Here is an 18,216-nt window from a genome sequence, read left to right as displayed (position 1 = left end):
GATTGTCAGCTATCCTGTAGTCATGAAACTGCTCCATGATGTACAGATCATTGCTAGCATTAGTAGCACCGAATTTAGTATTCAGTGCATCCCACAACTCCTTAGCGTCGGTCATATGCATATACACCTTGACCAGACGATCGCCAAGAACGCTAAGAATGCATCCCACAAAGAGAGTAGTGGCCTCATCGAATTCTTTCTCCTGGTCAGCAGTAAGAACTCCCACAGGTTTGCCAGTACTCACCCAGAAGCATTTCATAGCTGTCAGCCATAGAGTGACCCTGATCTGCCATCTCTTAAAGTGCACACCGGTGAATTTATCTGGCCTCAGTGCATCGGCAAAACCAGCCATAGTAAAACCACAGGGCCTATAATAAGGTTTTTGGATTGTTGAAATTATAAGCACATAATGATTTAATTTATTCCATAAACAAATCATGACATTGCAGATGTAAACTAGCATGAACGCATCATTAGATCTATATATGTAAACTACACAGTATAACATGAACAGATCAAATATGCGCAACATATTGAACACGTACCGAGATTGTGGAAAGACCGGTTGCTCGGCAGGAACTACTCGCGGTTGCGGGCGTCGACGAAGGCGCGCAGCTGTTGACAGAAAACACGAGGCCTGGGAGATCTGCTTAACTCCAGTGCAGGTCCAAAGCTCGCCTTCGGGTATGCTAGCATGCTAGTTGATTTGATCCTGTAATCAACAAGAAATAGAAGCAAAGAAACCGCGGTTAAATCTATAAATGATAGCCGATCGGCTAGGTGCCGATGACGTATCATTTATCTTTGAGCAGATGTCATGTGTGAATCGATCGGCAGTTGTAAATAAACAATAAAAAAACTAAATCTATTCGATCGGCTGTAGATATCTCCAATATATAATTCTTACATCGATATATACTTAAATCAAGTGATTGGGATAGATCGGTCGCTGTGCCGAGACAATATAAATCACTTAGATCAAAATATATATTAATAACAGGACTATATATGTTTATAGCATAGCCGATCAGATAGATCTAACATGTATCGGCTAATACTCCGATACTACTCTATATCATGATATTAAAACAAGTATAATATATCAAACAAAGGTCTAATATACTTAAATACAACAATATTTTGACGTAAAAGGGCAGATTTAACAAGTCAATGAAGCATATAAAGCAAATGTAGTTAAGTCAAATAAGATCGGCTGAAACTCCGATGCTACCCTAATCGGCAACCAGAAAACAGGCTAGAGATTGATATTCTAAGTACAACTTAATAGATCAAACTCAACTGATGCAGCATTAAGTATGAAAAGAAGAACAATATCTAGACAATCAAGCCGCTGGAAGTTTCATAGAGTTGTAGATATCTTATATAATCTAAATCAACATCGATATCTAACCTAATCGGCTGCCCTCTACCGACAGATGTTAGTCGATTGTAGATTAGATAACGATATTGCCAGGGATTATGTAAGATATAAGATAACTCAATGAATTACATAAACGAGATCAGAGTGTCATAAAGATGGAAGCCCTAATCCCGAGAACACAAGTCGTCATAACAAGTTTTACCTCTTGTTGAAGATCGAAACCAATGCGGCTCAACCCGAAAGCAAGAACTTGTCGAAACAAAACTAAAGGAAAAAGAGTGGCGATGCGCCGAAATTATATTGGACGTGTGTGTTAAAAATTACATAGGGCTCGGGTCTATTTATACCCGAGAATTACAAGATATGTCCATAACGGACACAACTGCTATCTCTAACAAACTCTAAGATACCATAAGTTTTTGCGACAGACTTTTTCCCAAACGTATCTCTAAGGAAATTACATAAAACATCCTAATTAATAGATACAATTGCCTCCTTAGGATTCTATCCATGTGCGGCAATCACCTTGAAGCACCTCAATCCAACCTGACACCATACATCAAGTTGTATTGTTGAGATCGGCTACATCGGCTTACCTATTCCGACTCAGACTCAGCCGATCTTATCGCAGCCGATTTGGACTCTAGCCGATTCCTGCTCTGTTTTCGAACTCGATCTCCGCCTCTAACTTTGCTTCGATCTAATCTTCTTTCCCGATGCCGATATTACCAAATTTGGTTGTTAACAGCAGCATGCGAGCGGAGAGGAAGGCGAGCCGTCGCGGATGAACAGGGAGCAGTCGCGCGAAGCGCTTCCCAAAAACCTTATTGCTGCCTTCTCCCGGTGCAGGAAGTCGAAGGCAGAGGTTCTAGAGACCTGCTCTCCCGATCGCCTGTGCACGCCGGCGAATGGGATGGAGTAGTCTACGAGCGACGGCGCAGCACAGAGTAGGAGGCAAACCCTAGATTGATTTCGCGTGTGTTGCGTGAAGACGGCGGCTCGGCTTATATAGAGATAGGTCGCTTGATCAGAGCGCCCGCACGATCTCCACTCCGCGTAACTGAATGGATAAGTCACGCGTAACTTATCCGGACTCCACGCTGTTTTCACGCACCGGATTTTTCGGAATGTTTCCAAAACAAAACAAATCCGAATTTCCTGCAGCAAAACAAAATTGCAAAAGGAGGCTGCATCTGCGCAAGGGTGATGAGCCAATTTTGCGGCGCGCCGCCTGCCCTGCCAGGCTAGGCGAGCGCGTGCGTGCGTTCCCCCTCTTCTCTCCACCACACATGCTTCAAGTGGCTAGGAGGGCATCCTCCCTTTTACGGAGGTCCCCCTCTCCTAGAATAAGTAAGGTGGTATTAAACTCCCCATGTATGCCATCTTATGAGGTGGGCTTTTTTGATTTTCCAAAGAATTAATCTTCGAATCAGCTAAGGCCCATCTATTAATTCCAACAGAAGTTTGGTTTTGTCCCCTATGCAATTCGAGTATAATATCTGTCTGACTGATTTCTTTGCTTTCGCTCGTATCATCAGGCCAAAGATTGAAAGAAAGAGAGAAAGAGATCACAACCTGGTGGAATATCTAGCTTCAGCGGAATAGAAGGATCTTCTAGGGCGTTTGCTCAGATGACAGAAAAGTGGCGGAGTTAAGCTGTGTGGAGATTATGGATACCCCATATCTACATGGCAGTTATAGTTAGGTTGGATACAGGGTACCGAATATAGATAGAATATCTTTATGGGAACTCGGGTTAGTTTCTTAACTTGTATGTCAAGGAAGTACCCGGGGTCTTAGTCGGTTACGATTGTATTTTATCTGTAATATCATATTCCGTTAGGGATATGGACTGTATTTTGTAATACGGACCCCTTCCTCTATATAAGGAGTGGTCCGGGTCCTTCTCAGGACACGATTTTTTCTCAGATCATATGATCAATAATACACTCGGCGGAATCATCCCGAACAGGAGTAGGGTATTACTTCTTGATTAAGAAGGCCTGAACCTGTATAAAATTCCTTGTCTCCAAACCCATCCACTTTTCCAGCTTGATAGCCACCCCCTTTTAGTATTACCAAAATCTTGTTTCGACAAGCTGGTAGGAGTTTTTCTTGACATGAAAATTCAGTTTGCTTTCTGTTCTATGTAATATCCTCCAATTGTTTCTGTAATCAACTTCTTCTCAGTATAATTCACATCACTCATGTCTTTACTTCAAAAAATAGATGTTCTCCTACCTTACTCACTGTGTTCTTTTTCCATTCATATTTGTTTGCAGTTTGGCTACTATAGGAGGATCTGACTTCTTCATCGATTTCTTCTCTCTTTTTTTTTCAGCAATGAGCTTCTTGATGTACAGAGAAAGTCTGGGTACCTTCAAGCTTTCTTTCTTCTGCTTGATGATATCATGGATGAGCCAGTACACCGAACATGGCCAGGTTTGTTGGTTTCGGGTGCAGATGGTTGGTGAATCTGAAATTGTCCTCTCGAATGCCACATTGTCTTACTTATGTAAAAATGCATTCATTTTATTAAATAACTTTCTTTGTGGTACCTTTTTCAGTTGTTACTTATGAAACTTATTGCTCATGCCACCATTTGTTGCACAATAGGTTGGGTCCATTGCTATCAATGACGGAATAATCCTTCTCAACCACATCTCATTAATTCTTCAGCTCCACTTCAGGGGAAAAAACTTAATATGCTCATCTCCATTATTTATTAAATGATGTAATTTTTGATGTTGGTGTACATACACGGCCAGTCTGAACTTTCAGGTCATTACAGTCTTACCGCTACTAATTGATCCTAATGACAGTACATAGAAAGAGTATGGATGTGCAAATTTTGGCCCCTTTGTTGAGATCTAAATTATTATTTTGTAGTAGCTAGGCTGCAGCATGAAAGCAAGGTTGTGTTCGAACAGGGTTGTAGGCGAATGTTCGCCATCAGTGGATCACGCGAATCAGTTTAGAAGAGGGAAATCAAATCGGGTCACGCTATTTTCTTCCGTTTTCAATTTTCCTTTTCCTTCTTTTACGTGATTGTTTCGTAATCCGTTGCAAGTATTCTTTCTGTTTTTTTTTTCACTTCCGTTTTTTCATATTTCGTTTTTTTCGTTATAGTTTTTTATAGCATTTTGAACACAGTTCTTGTGGAAACTTTCAACTTTTTATATAGAGAATTTATATATGTAAATTATATATATATAAACTTTGTATATGTAAACTTCATGTAGAAAATGCATCTGTAGTTAGAAAGTTAAGTGCGTAAATTTTACTAGAAATAATAAAATGCTGATGGATTTTTTTAAAGGAACAATTTACTAGGAAACTTTCTATATAGAGAGAAACTTTATATATGTAAATTTACATAGAATTATATCTATAATTTGAAAGTTTAGTGTATAAATTTTACTACAAATAAAAAAATACTGATCATCACTGAAACCTTTTCCAAAAAAATTATAATCCAATCCGAACAAACATCCTAACAGAAAAAACTATAAAAATGAAACGTAGATCTTTTCCATCGCGTGGAAGGGAAAAAAAACCGAAAAAAACGTTTTTTTTTCTGGGGCGCACGCTCTGTTTCTCTTTTTGCCGTTTTCTGTTCGCTGTTCGCTGCCAGCGCACGTTTTATTTTGGATTGCTGGAAATTCATGTTGTTATACTTCAATATTTTGCTGAGTTTATTTGTTTAATTGGAAATTTGGATGAGAAACATCGTACACATAGGTACTTCAATATCATTTACATTTGAGATAATTGTGGGATCAGAAATATGGAATATGACATGTTATATTTCTTCTAAAATGTATTACATAAATGGCTGGATTAAAATGGTTTGCATTCAATTTTATGATAGCAAAATATAGGTTGTAGGTAGGTATGGAGCTATATACTTTCAGAAAACTCCGCGTCCTCTGCACTTCCCCATCTTGATCTGCTCTTGCAGCGATGATTGGTGCCGACGCAGTTAAGTGTATTTGCAATCATGTTCATGTTGAAATTATAAGCACATAATAATTTAATTTATTCCATAAATAAATCATGACATTGCATATGTAAACTAGATTGAACGCATCATTAGATCTACACATATAAACTAAGCAGTAAAACATGAACAGATCAAATATGCGCAACATGTCGAACACGTACCGAGGTGGCGGAAAGACCGGTTGCTCGGCAGGAACTACTCGCGGTTGCGAGCGTCGACAAAGTCGCGAAGCACGCGAGCGGAGAGGAAGGCGAGCCGTCGTAGACAAACAGGGAGCAGTCGCGCGAAGCGCTTCCCAAAAATCTTATTGCCGCCTTCTCCCGGTGCAGGACGTCGAAGGCAGAGGTTCCGGAGACCTGATCTCCCGATCGCCGGTGCACGCCGACGAGCGGGATGGAGTAGTCTACGAGCGACGGCGCAGTACAGAGTAGGAGGCAAACCCTAAATTGATTTCGCGTGTATTGCATGAAGGCGGCGGCTCGGTTTATATAGAGATAGATCGTCTGATCAGGGCGCCCGCGTAAACCGAACCAGATAAGTCGCGCGTAACCTATCCGGACTCCATGCCGTTTTCACGCACCAGATTTTTCGAAATGTTTCCAAAATAAAACAAATCCGAATCCAATCCCGCAGCAAAACAAAACTGCAAAAGGAGGCTACATCTGCGCAAGGGTGAGGAGCCAATTTTAATTTTGCGGACCATTCGACGTCTGCACGCGCGCCGCCTGCGCAAAGGTGAGGAGCCAATTTTGCGGACCATTCGACCCTGTGCCTGGCCAGGCGAGCGAGCGCGTGTGTGTTTCCCCTCTTCTCTCCACCACACATGCTTTAAATGGCTAGGAGGGCATCCTCCCTTTTAAGGAGGTCCCCCTCTCCTAGAATAAGCAAGGTGGTACTAAACTTCATATGCATGTCATCCCATAAGGTGGGTTTTTATGATTTTCCAAAGAATTAATCTTCGAATGGGCCTTAGCCCATCTATTAATTCTAACAAAAAAAAAAGTCTAACGAGTGGAGTTTTATCTAGCTGAGTCGACTCAATACATATCTACCCCTAACCACACCTAAAACTGCAAGCGTCGACCATTATATGACCGGTTAAAAATGTGGCATCACAAATCTTAGACATGACCGGTTAATGAGCCAAAAAGAAGTCATTATAATGAGTCCAAAAGTCGACTCATTATAAACCAAATCTTATGGATATATAATGAGCCAAAAAGAAGTCCAAAAGTCCATGACCGGTTAAACATGTAGCATCACAAATCTTGCATTCTTTTGTTGCGACACGGCCTTGTCCACCGAGAAATGGTACCGGTGATTGCGACGTCGTTCTCATTCACTGAACTTTTTTTAATCCAGTCATGTTTTGACTTGAACATGACCAGTAGTAACTAGTAAGGCGCAGCCTACCCTATATATCACGTACATGACTTTAAAGAAAAACCCTCAAAATCTCCGAGATAATATTGATCCAGGTCAGTTTTGGCTAGTGAAGCATTTGTTTGAGACCATGCGTCTAAAATATTGATTATTGCCAGGGCGTGTCAACTGCCACGGAGAAAAGTCGGGAGGCGGCTCCTGCTGTCCACATCGACTGTTCTCTCTGCATCGCGGAACCTTCTTTTCGGCAAGATCCTTTTGTCTACGTACGTTTAACTTATATCTTTCTTTGTGGAATTTTTCGAGCATTTCATTAATCCTGTCCAATAAGCACGACAACTATTTCTATATTGGGGGTGCATGCAGGTTGTGAATTGTATATGGCTTGATTGGAATACTCCTATATCACTAGATTTCGTTAACGCACCGAAAGCTGCGTTCGTTTCTCCAACAAGGATGAAATTTTGGATACTTATGGCACGCTTTTTAAATTGCTAAACGGTGCGTTTCGTGTGAAAACTTTCTATATGAAAGTTGCTCTAAAATATCATATTAATCCATTTTTCAAGTTTGTAATAATTAAAACTCAATTAATCACACGTTATTACCACCTCTTTTTTCGTGAAACACTTAATCTTTATCTTCATCTTCATCTTCAGAAGATTCAAACACCACCTTCATGTACGTAGATTTTGTTTTTTTTTTTCTGTGACATTTAACTAATTATCGAATTTTGTGTGGTTTGTTGTCCTTATGATTGCTCGGCGAACAAGTTGATGCATTACTACACGTAAGCATATTATATTGCATATATATAATTATCAATTATGTACTTAATCAGTACAATTCTCAATTGTTAAGTGCATCAGCATCTTCTTAGACGACTTGGTTGCATATTGCGCTAATAGTTCAAGGAAACAAAATTAATTAAAATTTTCTGGTAACAACCTGCTGAATAAGTCTTGCAGGGTCATTCCAAAATAATTAATAGTGACCATCACATCAAGCAATGACTACCTGCGTAGAGCGTTTAATTTAAGAAGATCGACAATGGATTACTCCTGGTCGAGCATTACTACAGGCATTGATATTACAATTTTCTATTTTTAAACATTTTTAAAGAGAGCTAATTGAATTCATACCATTAAAAAATTACCGGTCTGATAAAATAATAATATTGCTATTTGTGAAAGCTAAGATGTGTGACACTAAAATTTTCTAGAATTTGAATCAATAGAGTTTTCTGTCGGCATCCTCTTTGATCACCGGTAGACCTACTCATCAGGCCATCTTCATCCTCTAGCCACTGCCTCCTCTCTTTCTAGTGAAAACTAGCTAGTGTAGCACCTCCACCAATTAATTAGCCTCCCTCAACCATCTCTCTACCAATTGATTAGGCCTCGTTCGATCGGATAGAGGGCAAAAGGCCGGGCGGGATACCGGCCTTTTGCCCTGCCCCTTCGGGGAAGCCCACCACGTGGGGAAAAAATCCTTGTGCTGACAAAAATCGCATTCGGTTTGGCCCGGGAAGGTGGAAATCAGGGCTCATTATCCCCCAAACCATAGGGATATTGGTCCACCACCAAGTCTGAAAATAAGTTGGAGATAGGTTTAAAATTCATTATTCTCACTTTTGTTTTTCATCATCTTAGACTAAATGTCCGTTTCTATTGTTTATTTCCGAACTTAATGTTAATTGTTCTTGATTTCAGAATATGTTCTGTTAAAAGTTCTCTCAAAAACGCTGCAACCTGCACATGATCATAGACTGAATATTGGATACTTTTAGTGTGTTCTTGATTAATTCATTTGCTGAAAAGAGTTCATCATTTTACAAAGATAAAGAGAAAAGTTCATTTATACACTGTTGATGAAAAATCTACGCTTGGCCGATAATACCATATCTGTGTTGGCGCGAACTAAGTCGACAACAGCAACGTCCTGAGAGAGTGAGAGATCTCCTTAGCTCCAGTGCAGGTCCAAAGGTTGTTGAGATGTGGACGTGCCAGTCAGTTTGATCCTGCAACTAACAAGATATATAGATAACAGATCAAAGAGCCGATCGATTGACAAGCCAATGGAGTAGTTCAGCCAATGCCGATGCCGATGCCAGCCAATATCGATAGGATTTTGAGCTATCAGCTATATGTCCAATATATATAATAATATAAAGACAATCAGGTGATGATGATAAATAGCAATATAATCTAGTAGAAACCAATCGGCTAATAATAATATGATAGAATAAGCAATGATCCGAAGGTTAAAGCATACATCGGCTGGAGGACCGATGTCATGAAATCCAAACAATTAGATAAACAATGAAATCTTTGTCGCAATCGACTGAATCTATCTTGTATATAATCCTTATAAGCCGATGCAACGTCTAGATACCTCATCGGCTGAAACTCCGATGAAACCGTTATTGGCAATCAAAAAGCAGGCTAGAGATTATGGTTCTAAACACGACTTAGTAGATCAAACTTAACTGATACAACACTAAGTATGAAAAGAAACATAATATCTAGACAATCAAGCCCTTGACTGATTTTCAGGATGGTAGATACCTTAGCTAATATAATCTGGTAAAGCAATTTAGTCGATACCGGCATAAACCCTAAAACGAATATCAGCCGATACAAGTAAATTGAACTACCAAACTAGATTAATTAAGATATATAATAGGTAAGTGCTTACATTGACAAGATTAGAGTGTCAAAGCACTATCCCCGCCGATGTAAACAACCATGACAAGTCTTAGCATAAACTTGTCGAAAAAAATAGAAAGGTAAAAAAGGGTGGCGATGCGCCGAATTTGTATTAATCGTGGAGATAGTTTACAATGACCCCGATTGTACATATTTATACCCATGGATAGATACTAGTTCTTATTGGACAAGAAAGAAACTTCCCTAAATATAAAAGAAAAACATGAAGTCCTTATTGGATACTAAACACACTTTCCTAGAGTTAAAAGGAAACTAACAAACTCTTTCTAATTAATAGATAAACTGCCATGTCGAATCCTCCTTGAACTCGGTCACATCTAGATAAAGCAGGTATCCCCTCTGGGTAATGCGGTGCTTCTTGATGCTGTTGATGGCACGAGGCGTGCATTCACGCTAATCTACATAGGCTCAAGGATAAGACATACACAATCTTACGCATTGTGCACACCATACATAACTGAAGACGGCTTCGTTTTGCTCCCCTCTCTCTCCCTGTCACCTCTCTTCCTCAAATCCGGTCGATTTAGTGTTGTTTTCCGCGGTATTTCTTGCGGAAATTGAAGAGCAAGGTATACTCCTAAATTCCCCTTATTTTTTTCCATTTTAATCGGTTGAAATTGGAGTTTGGAAGATAGCCCTAGGAATCACTTTTTGCTCAAATTTGTTATTTTATGCCTTGCAATGTGAGATTTGAGGCTTGTATTGTTACTTGTGAGCAATGTGCTGGTAGGCTCTTTGTCACACCCAGAAATTCTCGAACCAGAATTTCTAAGCTGAATGTGCATTAAATCCCTGTCCAGGACCAGCCAGGGTACACAAACGACAATTGTTGACATACAGACCCACGTCTTACAAAAATATAAAAGATTACAAATGCAGCGGGAAAGATAAAAGCGAGCTAAACCGGGAAGCTTGACTTCAGCAGCGGGCGACTCCACTCCACAGGCAAACCTTGACGGCAGCGACGAAACCAACCTCTCTGAGACGGCTCCAACTGAGAAGAACTTCAACTCTGGTGTGGGGGAAAAGAGAGCAAGACTGAGTACTACCCACTGTACTCAGCAAGTCATACCGGAAGAGGAGGTATGATGCAGGATATAACCAAAGGAAGCTAGGGGTTCTTTTGCATAAAGCAGGTATTTCAAAGCAGTAGTTGAAAGCAGTAAAACAGCTGTAGTAATTAATCAATATTAACCAATCACTGTCCAACACTACACCACGTTGCAACAGGCCCAACCAACCACCTGAACTACACAAGTTCATTAAGTTAAACTAGGGGTGAGACTAATCACGGTGAATCTGGTTGATCGCCCATAACCGCGGGCACGACTATTCGAATAGTTTTACTCTGGCCAGAGGTGTACAACTGTACCCACAAGACACGATTCCACACATGTCGCCATGCCCCGAAGTATCACCATGATACTGCAAAGGGGGAAATCGTGACAAGACCCTCCACATAACCCTCCCCTAACCATCCACACCACGCTAAGGTTTCACCCCCACCCCTCAAAAGGCAGTGGGCGGTCCCCTCTTGCGCCGCGGTGAATCCGGCAGCTGGACAACCGAACACCTCGGCCGACCCAACTCCATCACGCCCACCCTCGCCACCGGTGCCTAGGAAAGGGTCGAGCTATACTTCAGATCAAGCAGTTACCCACTCCCGTTTGTAGTAAGCACGGTAAGTCTCCCAGGGTTTCCCGTGAACCGGTCCTTAACTGCCATGGGTGCGACCAGCAAAACCATGCACTCACAGCCCGCCATTCAGAATATTTTAATTAACTGACACCCTTGCGGTGGCACCAATCTAAAGCTATGCCAATAGTCAGAGTCTATGTAATAATGTGATCCCCATTTGTGTCCTAGTTGAACTAAGCATGGCTAAGCATTTCCTAAGCCAACATCTAGTCATTTTGATACCCAAGTTATCAATGGCATAAGGTAACCAATATGTGGCTAAGGAATAGGACCCATCCCACATTACATTGTAAAAGAATGCAACATTTAATAGAAATGCGGGATATTGGTAAATTGGGTAAAATATGATCAAACGTATTGCATGACTTGCCTTGCTCTCGAACTGATGAGACCTCAGCAATGTCTTCAAGAAACTGCGGATCGACGAAACGGCCGAAACCTACGCGACAAACAAAGCACACAAGCAAAACATGCTATAAGACTACTGAAACAGGAAACAAAACCATTTTTAATGGATTCTTTGCATTTTTCTTGATTTACTGAGACTTGAATGGACTTAAACGGAGCTTGGATGAATTACTTATGAATTTTAGAAGATAAACTGTGTTTTTACTAATAAAGAAAAAGTACTTAATTAATTATTGCGCAATAATACCCAGGGCTGACGTCATCCAAGGGGGGGGCGGCGCCGACAGGCGGGGCCCACGGGTCAGCGGCTCAAAGGGGTGAGGAAGGGGGCGCCGGCATGTGGGCCCCACGGGCAGTGGCTCAAGGTGGCCGGTCTACCGTGGACCGGGACCACACGGGTGGTCCACCGCCGGTCCACGGGACCGACGGTCCGGATCGGCCGGGAGGCCGATCGGACGGCACGGCGGCGGCTAGGCACGGCTCGGCTCAGCTTCAAAACCGGCCGGCCGGCCATGGCAACCGGCGGCGACGCGCACGGTCGCCGGCGAGGGCAATCGGCGGCGCGGGAAGCGACGGCGGACGGGGTACAGGACGGCGGCGTCGACCGAAAGCGACGGCCAGCGCGTGGAGAGAGGCGGCGCAAACGAGAGAGAGGGGAAGAGGGAGGAGGGGGGGATCCTCACCGGCGAGTATGGCGGCCGGAGCGGAGGATGAAGGTGGCGGCGACGACCTGGCGACGAGGAGGGGCGGACGGGCGGCGGCGGCACCGGTGTGCGAGGAGAACCGGGCTCCGGTGGGGTTTAGCGGAAACCGAGCGGCGGCCAAGGTGGCTCACGCGGCGGCAATGCTAATGGCGGCGGCGGCTTGGCGCGGCGGCGGCTCTAGCGGCTGCGGCGCGCGACCGGAGGTGGCGGCAAGCGGCGGAGCTAGTAGCGAGCGGCGCGCGACCGGTAGGAGGCACGGGAGAGCGCGACGAAAAGGGGAAAAGGGAGAGGGAGATGCGGGGAAGCTTTATAGGGGCTCGAGAGGGGCGGACATGGTCGGGAAACCCCCCGATTTGGCCGGCGACGTGGGAGGGAGAGAGAGAGAGTGGGGGGATTCAAATTGAATCCCGCCCATTTGCGGGCGCGCGTGCGGGCGGGAATGGCGGGGAGGGCGGCGACGTGGGGACGCGGAGTGGGGGCGCGGCGTGGAGCGGAGAAGGCGGCGGCGCGGACGGTTTCGGCGGCGGTTGCCGTCGTGGGGCTGGCGGCTGGAGGAAGGGGACGACCTGACAGGTGGGCCCCACCTGTCAGCGTCCCGAAGAGAGGGGAAAGGGGAACGGGCCGGCCCAAAGGAAGGAGGCCGAGCGCGGGAGGGAGTGGGCCGACGGCCCAAAAGAGAAAAAAGAAGGAAAAGAAAAAGAAAAAGAAGAAAGGATTTTTCCTGGGATTTAAAATTGCACTTTGGTGATTTTTAATTGGTTAAAATTATTTCCAAGGCTCTGAAAATTCCACTAAAAATCTTATTAATGCATTGGAGCATGGGGAACTCAAGAAAAATTCCACCACGCTATTTCCGATTATTAATTGCATTTATTAACTAGGGATTTAGCTCTAGGTTAATTAAGATAATTTCTTCGGGCAATTTATTTATCCAATTTTTAAAGCAAGAAAAGGGGGGAAACTTCAGGTTGTGACACTCTTCGATTTTTTTTTTCAAATGTATACTTGCCACTGGAATTGTTTAGTGACTATGTGTATGGAGTATATGGAAAAATGAATTTAGGCATCATCATATTGAATGACGAAAGTTTATTCATTTCCTGATTGAGCCACGTACGCTTTAAAATATGAGCCATTGGATTTGGAAAGAAGGGCTAAAAATATGGAGAGAAGGAGAACAGTGAGGAGGCTTCCATTAGAAGGATCTAGGGAATACATGTGGGAGTAAAAACACAATCATAGATAACTTTGGCAAAAACAAAAATATCATTAAAAAAATACAAAATTAGAAAAAAAATATGGGTTTGCAAAAAAATATGGCACCGCATTTTTTATTTAATTTCAGTCACTTTTTCTCCATATGATTGCTTTCTCCCATATGTAACTATGCTTTTATCTCTCCAGTCTCATTTTCCAAGTAGATAATAAATTACTTTTAATTCTAATTCTCTTATACATTGTGTATTAGAAAAGTATACAATGTAAATATTAAATTTTACAATGTAATTACAATTTGAGTTTTAAAATTTACGGTGCAATTACAATGTGGGTGTATGTAATTTACATACTGTAAAAACAATTATGACTAATTTTGGTGTAAAATATGGTGCCATAAATACAGCTACATCCAAAAAATATCAGGTTAGAGAGGAGATGGTGGAACGTGTTGAGTTGGGATGGAAGAAGCGTTGGTGTACATGGAGAAATAAAACATGAATGAACAAGATAAAAGGGTTGAGGAGTTGCCATTGCATGCCAACAGATAGTGGTGCCGCCTCTTTTCGCTTGTGTTGTCACGTGCAATGCTTCCTTTCAATAGAATGACTTAAACTAAAGTTTATAATACAAAACAACAGGGTTCTCCACAAGTTTATTAGCAGTTATTATATTTTAAATATCTGTCTGAATAATTTTTTAAATGAAAAAATATTTGGGCAAATATTTAAAATATAATACATGCTAATAATATACATAATTTAGAACCTTCCAATATTATATTTACAATAATTTTTACACGTTAGACATGTTAACTATTTATTATCACAACAATATTGTTTATTAGAGATAAAAAAATGTAACAACACTTCCTACCAAATCTAATAGACAGGAGGCTTGGGTCGCGCGAACGCGCAACTCTACTCGCTAGTTAAATTGAGAGCATATGTGTTAGGTTTATTGTTGGGTACGGATCGATATGATAGATGTGAGCCATGCATTTGATTTTTGTATGTGTTCATTGTATATATGATAGACTAATGTATGGTTAGGACACGATTTATATTTTTAGGGTATTTTTTCCATGTCAATTAAATATTTGTTGTAGGCTAGTAGTTGATAACATTTTTTAGGCTTATGTTGTGGTCAATCTTAATTTATGCATTGATAAAGAAACTTTTGGGTTTGTACGACATTTAGGAAGAATGATAGACTATTTTCAAAAGATTATAATAATACGTTTTCGGTGTAGATGGATAGACTTGCTCGTCTTTACTACGTTGTAGGTTGGTTAATTAAACGTTATATTGGTGCACATATTGAGTTCGAGGATATGATGTTGAAGGACATTTTTATTCCCACCCATCCCACTATAGATGAACTAAGGTTGCAAGTGAAAGATGTTCTTGGATGGACCAAGGAGAATGTGAGTATACCGCGCTCTTCGATTTCCGCCAACAAATCCCATAAAAAACATCTCCAAATCGATCACATTTAAGAAGAAGAGGTGAGGAAGGAGAGAGAGGGAAGGGAGGAACCCTCCCTGTTCTTCACTCAGGCAGGGGGGAAATGAGGTTGGGGGAGGGGGGAGATCCCGCGCGGCTTAGTCCTTCTCAGTGGATGGCACAAATGATGCTAGCATTATGGGTTGACCCAAGGTGCCAATGTCATTGGCGTCATCCCCCGGGTGCCCCGTCGACCGGGATTCCATGGTGGCAGGGGAATGGCCACGGCGTCAGCGTCATTTGCACCAAAAAAAGATTTATTAATATCATAAGTTTTCTTGAGAGTTTTGTTTATAAAATAAGTTTTAGAAAAGATTAAATTGTAAGAAATCTAGGCTAGCCATTCCCGCACAACATAGGGAAGGAAGAGGTTAACATAGGGAAGGAAGAGGTGGGGATGCAAGGCATATCGCATCCACTGCTAGCCTAAAATCCAATTTCTAATCCTTCGTTTTCCACTGATACTTTTCGTGAAACTACTAACCGGTGTGTTTTTGCAAAAAAAAAAAGTTCTATAGGAAAGTTACTTGAAAATCATATTAATTAATTTTTTAAGTTTGTTTAGCTAATACTTAATCAAGCATGCACTAATCTACCTCTCCATTTTACGTACTTGAGAAGGGCTCCCAACCCCAATGGAAACCAGCCTTAACATGATTAAATTCCAATCATTATTATCAATGTTTAAGAATAAAAATGTACTAGGAGCTACAAGAGAGCACCTATACATTTTACTTTTTCAGAAATATCTCGATCTAAATTGGGGAACACTGTTCCTAGTAAGCAAAAGCTTCTTCACGTACGAACAAGGCAACAGCACACTCCAGTACTCCACATACCACTATCACACAGTGGGATCGCTTACGTCATATACTTTTGTCCTATCCAGCCGCCCTATGTCAGCCACATGCCAGATGTGCCCTACACGACCAGACGCCTTTCCCGTTAAAAGCGACAGCCCATTTATGGGCCCCACAACCCTGCCGCCCTAATGCCCTATGAACACTATATTAATCCCTCCAACTGCACTTAGAGTAAGTTTAATAGTATAGCCAACTACGGACTCCAATTTATTTATAGCCAATCTAATAGCTCATTCATATAATAATTACATACTACACTATTAATACTTGGTCCCATCTGTCATACACACACTGCATCTTGGAGTCCGTGCTACAGCTGGTTACAAATCTGTAGCCCGCTGCCCATCTCTCTCTTTATTTATCTTCTTAAAATATGTTTACAGCTGGCTTATAGCATGCTATTGTACATGCTCTTAGCGAGCTCTATATAAACCTCGCTACCCGATTCGCTGCCTTCCTGGAACCAATCAGCAGCTAAAAGTCAATCCACGCCACCATCGATCTCTCTATCCAATCCAAGCGCGCAAATCAATGGCAGAGCATTTCAGCCACGCCGGCATGTACATCGGCTACACGGCAGACGCCGCCGCGTCCTCCTCCTCCTCCTCCTCGTCTTCGTCGTCTTCCTCCTCGGAGATGCTTCGGTTCGACACGGGCTGGCCCGACGAGACACCTGCGCCATCCTCCGTGGCGGGGAGGAGGAGGAGCGCGGGCGGTGATCATCGTCAAGGTCGGGGACAGACGGAGGCGGCGGCGGCGTTCATCGGGGTGCGGAGGCGGCCGTGGGGCAGGTTCGCGGCGGAGATCCGGGACTCGACGCGGAACGGCGCGCGGGTGTGGATCGGCACGTTCGACAGCGCCGAGGCCGCCGCGATGGCCTACGACCAGGCCGCGCTCTCGGCGCGTGGCGCCGCCGCGGCGCTCAACTTCCCCGTGGAGCGCGTCCGCGAGTCGCTCCACGCGCTCTCCCTCGGCGCGGCCGGGGGCTCCCCCGTGCTGGCGCTGAAGCGGCGGCACTCGAAGCGAAAGCGGCGCAAGAAAGCTGAACTACTCGCCGCCGCCGCCGCCACCGCCGCGACGGCGAATGCCACGCCGCAGACGCGGAGGATCAGCAAGAGCACGGAATTGACTACTGCGACGACGGACGAGCAGAAGCGGTTCGTCGTGGAGCTTGAGGACCTCGGCGCCGAGTACCTGGAGGAGCTTCTCTGGCTGTCGGAGATCAATGGTGGTAGTGACCCTGCTGACTGATCATCCAAAAGGTTGGCAATTTGCAAGGCACCTCTTGCGAATTACATTTCGCGCGCATGCAGTTGCAATGGAACGTGCAAACTGCAAAAAGCTGCATGCAAGTATGCAACTGCAACTGGAAGTACTACTTGAACACATGCAAGTATGCAACTGCAAGTACTACTTGAACACATGCATGTGTGTTATTGCATCCTACTACTTGCTGTCTGGCTCTCTCTAGAGTGCCAATAAAGTGCAGACAATGCAACACATGCTGGAGCAAGCAACAATTTGGTGGTCACCACCATATTATACGCACAACATGCTGAAGTATTTTCAAGGTGTGTACTTTGGGCGGGGACTGAACTTTATGTCTTTATCGGACACAAGGACCTACTTCCCAAAAGCTAGCTAGCTTGATGCATGCATCTTGCCCCATGGGTACACATAATAATATTATTAAACTTTGTATGGCATGTGCCCAAATTAGTACTATCAACATTTATATGTACTAGTATGACCGTGATTTTACTCTCGAAATTCACTGTACTTAACAACTTTCTATGCTCCCTCGAGTAATTAAGGTAAAAGAGAGTAACTCAAAAATACGTTAAGCTACCATTAAACACTTTCAGCTTGTTGTTAAACGGAATACTAGCTAGTGTGTACAAGAAGATGAACTGAATGAACAAAAGGAAAATCTAGCGGGGAATTGGCTCGAGAAATTCATACATATGGACATGCATGGTGTGCTACAAGAGTACATATCTACAACACGGTATTATATATACATCATATCCTTACAGACTTTTGAAGCATTATGTGCAAGCTAGCAGATTCTGCATAACTTTGTTCACTTTTTCCCTCAAAAAAAAACTTTGATCACTTTTCCTTGCCTTTTGGGAGAACTAATTCACTGCTTGCCTATGCTATAATGGTAACTAGCTAAAAGAAAAAAAAAATGTATTAATGTGTTACCCATCTTTTTGCTATAGAGACTTCCTCTGATTTTTTATATGGCAATCCATTTAGACTAGCCTATGATATCGCACATTCACGCGACTCTAGGTCTTCTATTATGTGGTATGTGGGAGTGG

General features: G+C 42.8%; 1 protein-coding gene and 1 non-coding gene across 2 annotated transcripts; one reads left to right on the top strand and one right to left on the bottom strand.

The window, feature by feature from the left end:
- Positions 1 to 3,501: 3,501 nt before the first annotated feature.
- Positions 3,502 to 3,646, bottom strand: LOC112939795 (small nucleolar RNA J26). Its single transcript, XR_003243657.1, has one exon. It is a non-coding gene; the product is annotated as a small nucleolar RNA J26 (small nucleolar RNA).
- Positions 3,647 to 16,233: 12,587 nt separating this feature from the next.
- Positions 16,234 to 17,595, top strand: LOC4343006 (ethylene-response factor C3). Its single transcript, XM_015790719.3, has one exon. The coding sequence runs from the start codon at positions 16,421 to 16,423 to the stop codon at positions 17,138 to 17,140; it is 720 nt and encodes a 239-aa protein (XP_015646205.1). The 5' UTR covers positions 16,234 to 16,420; the 3' UTR covers positions 17,141 to 17,595.
- The last annotated feature ends 621 nt before the right edge of the window (positions 17,596 to 18,216 follow it).

This window comes from Oryza sativa, chromosome 7, assembly GCF_034140825.1.
Source record: "Oryza sativa Japonica Group chromosome 7, ASM3414082v1".
Lineage (NCBI taxonomy): Eukaryota > Viridiplantae > Streptophyta > Magnoliopsida > Poales > Poaceae > Oryza > Oryza sativa.
This window is presented reverse-complemented; position numbering and strand designations above follow the sequence as displayed.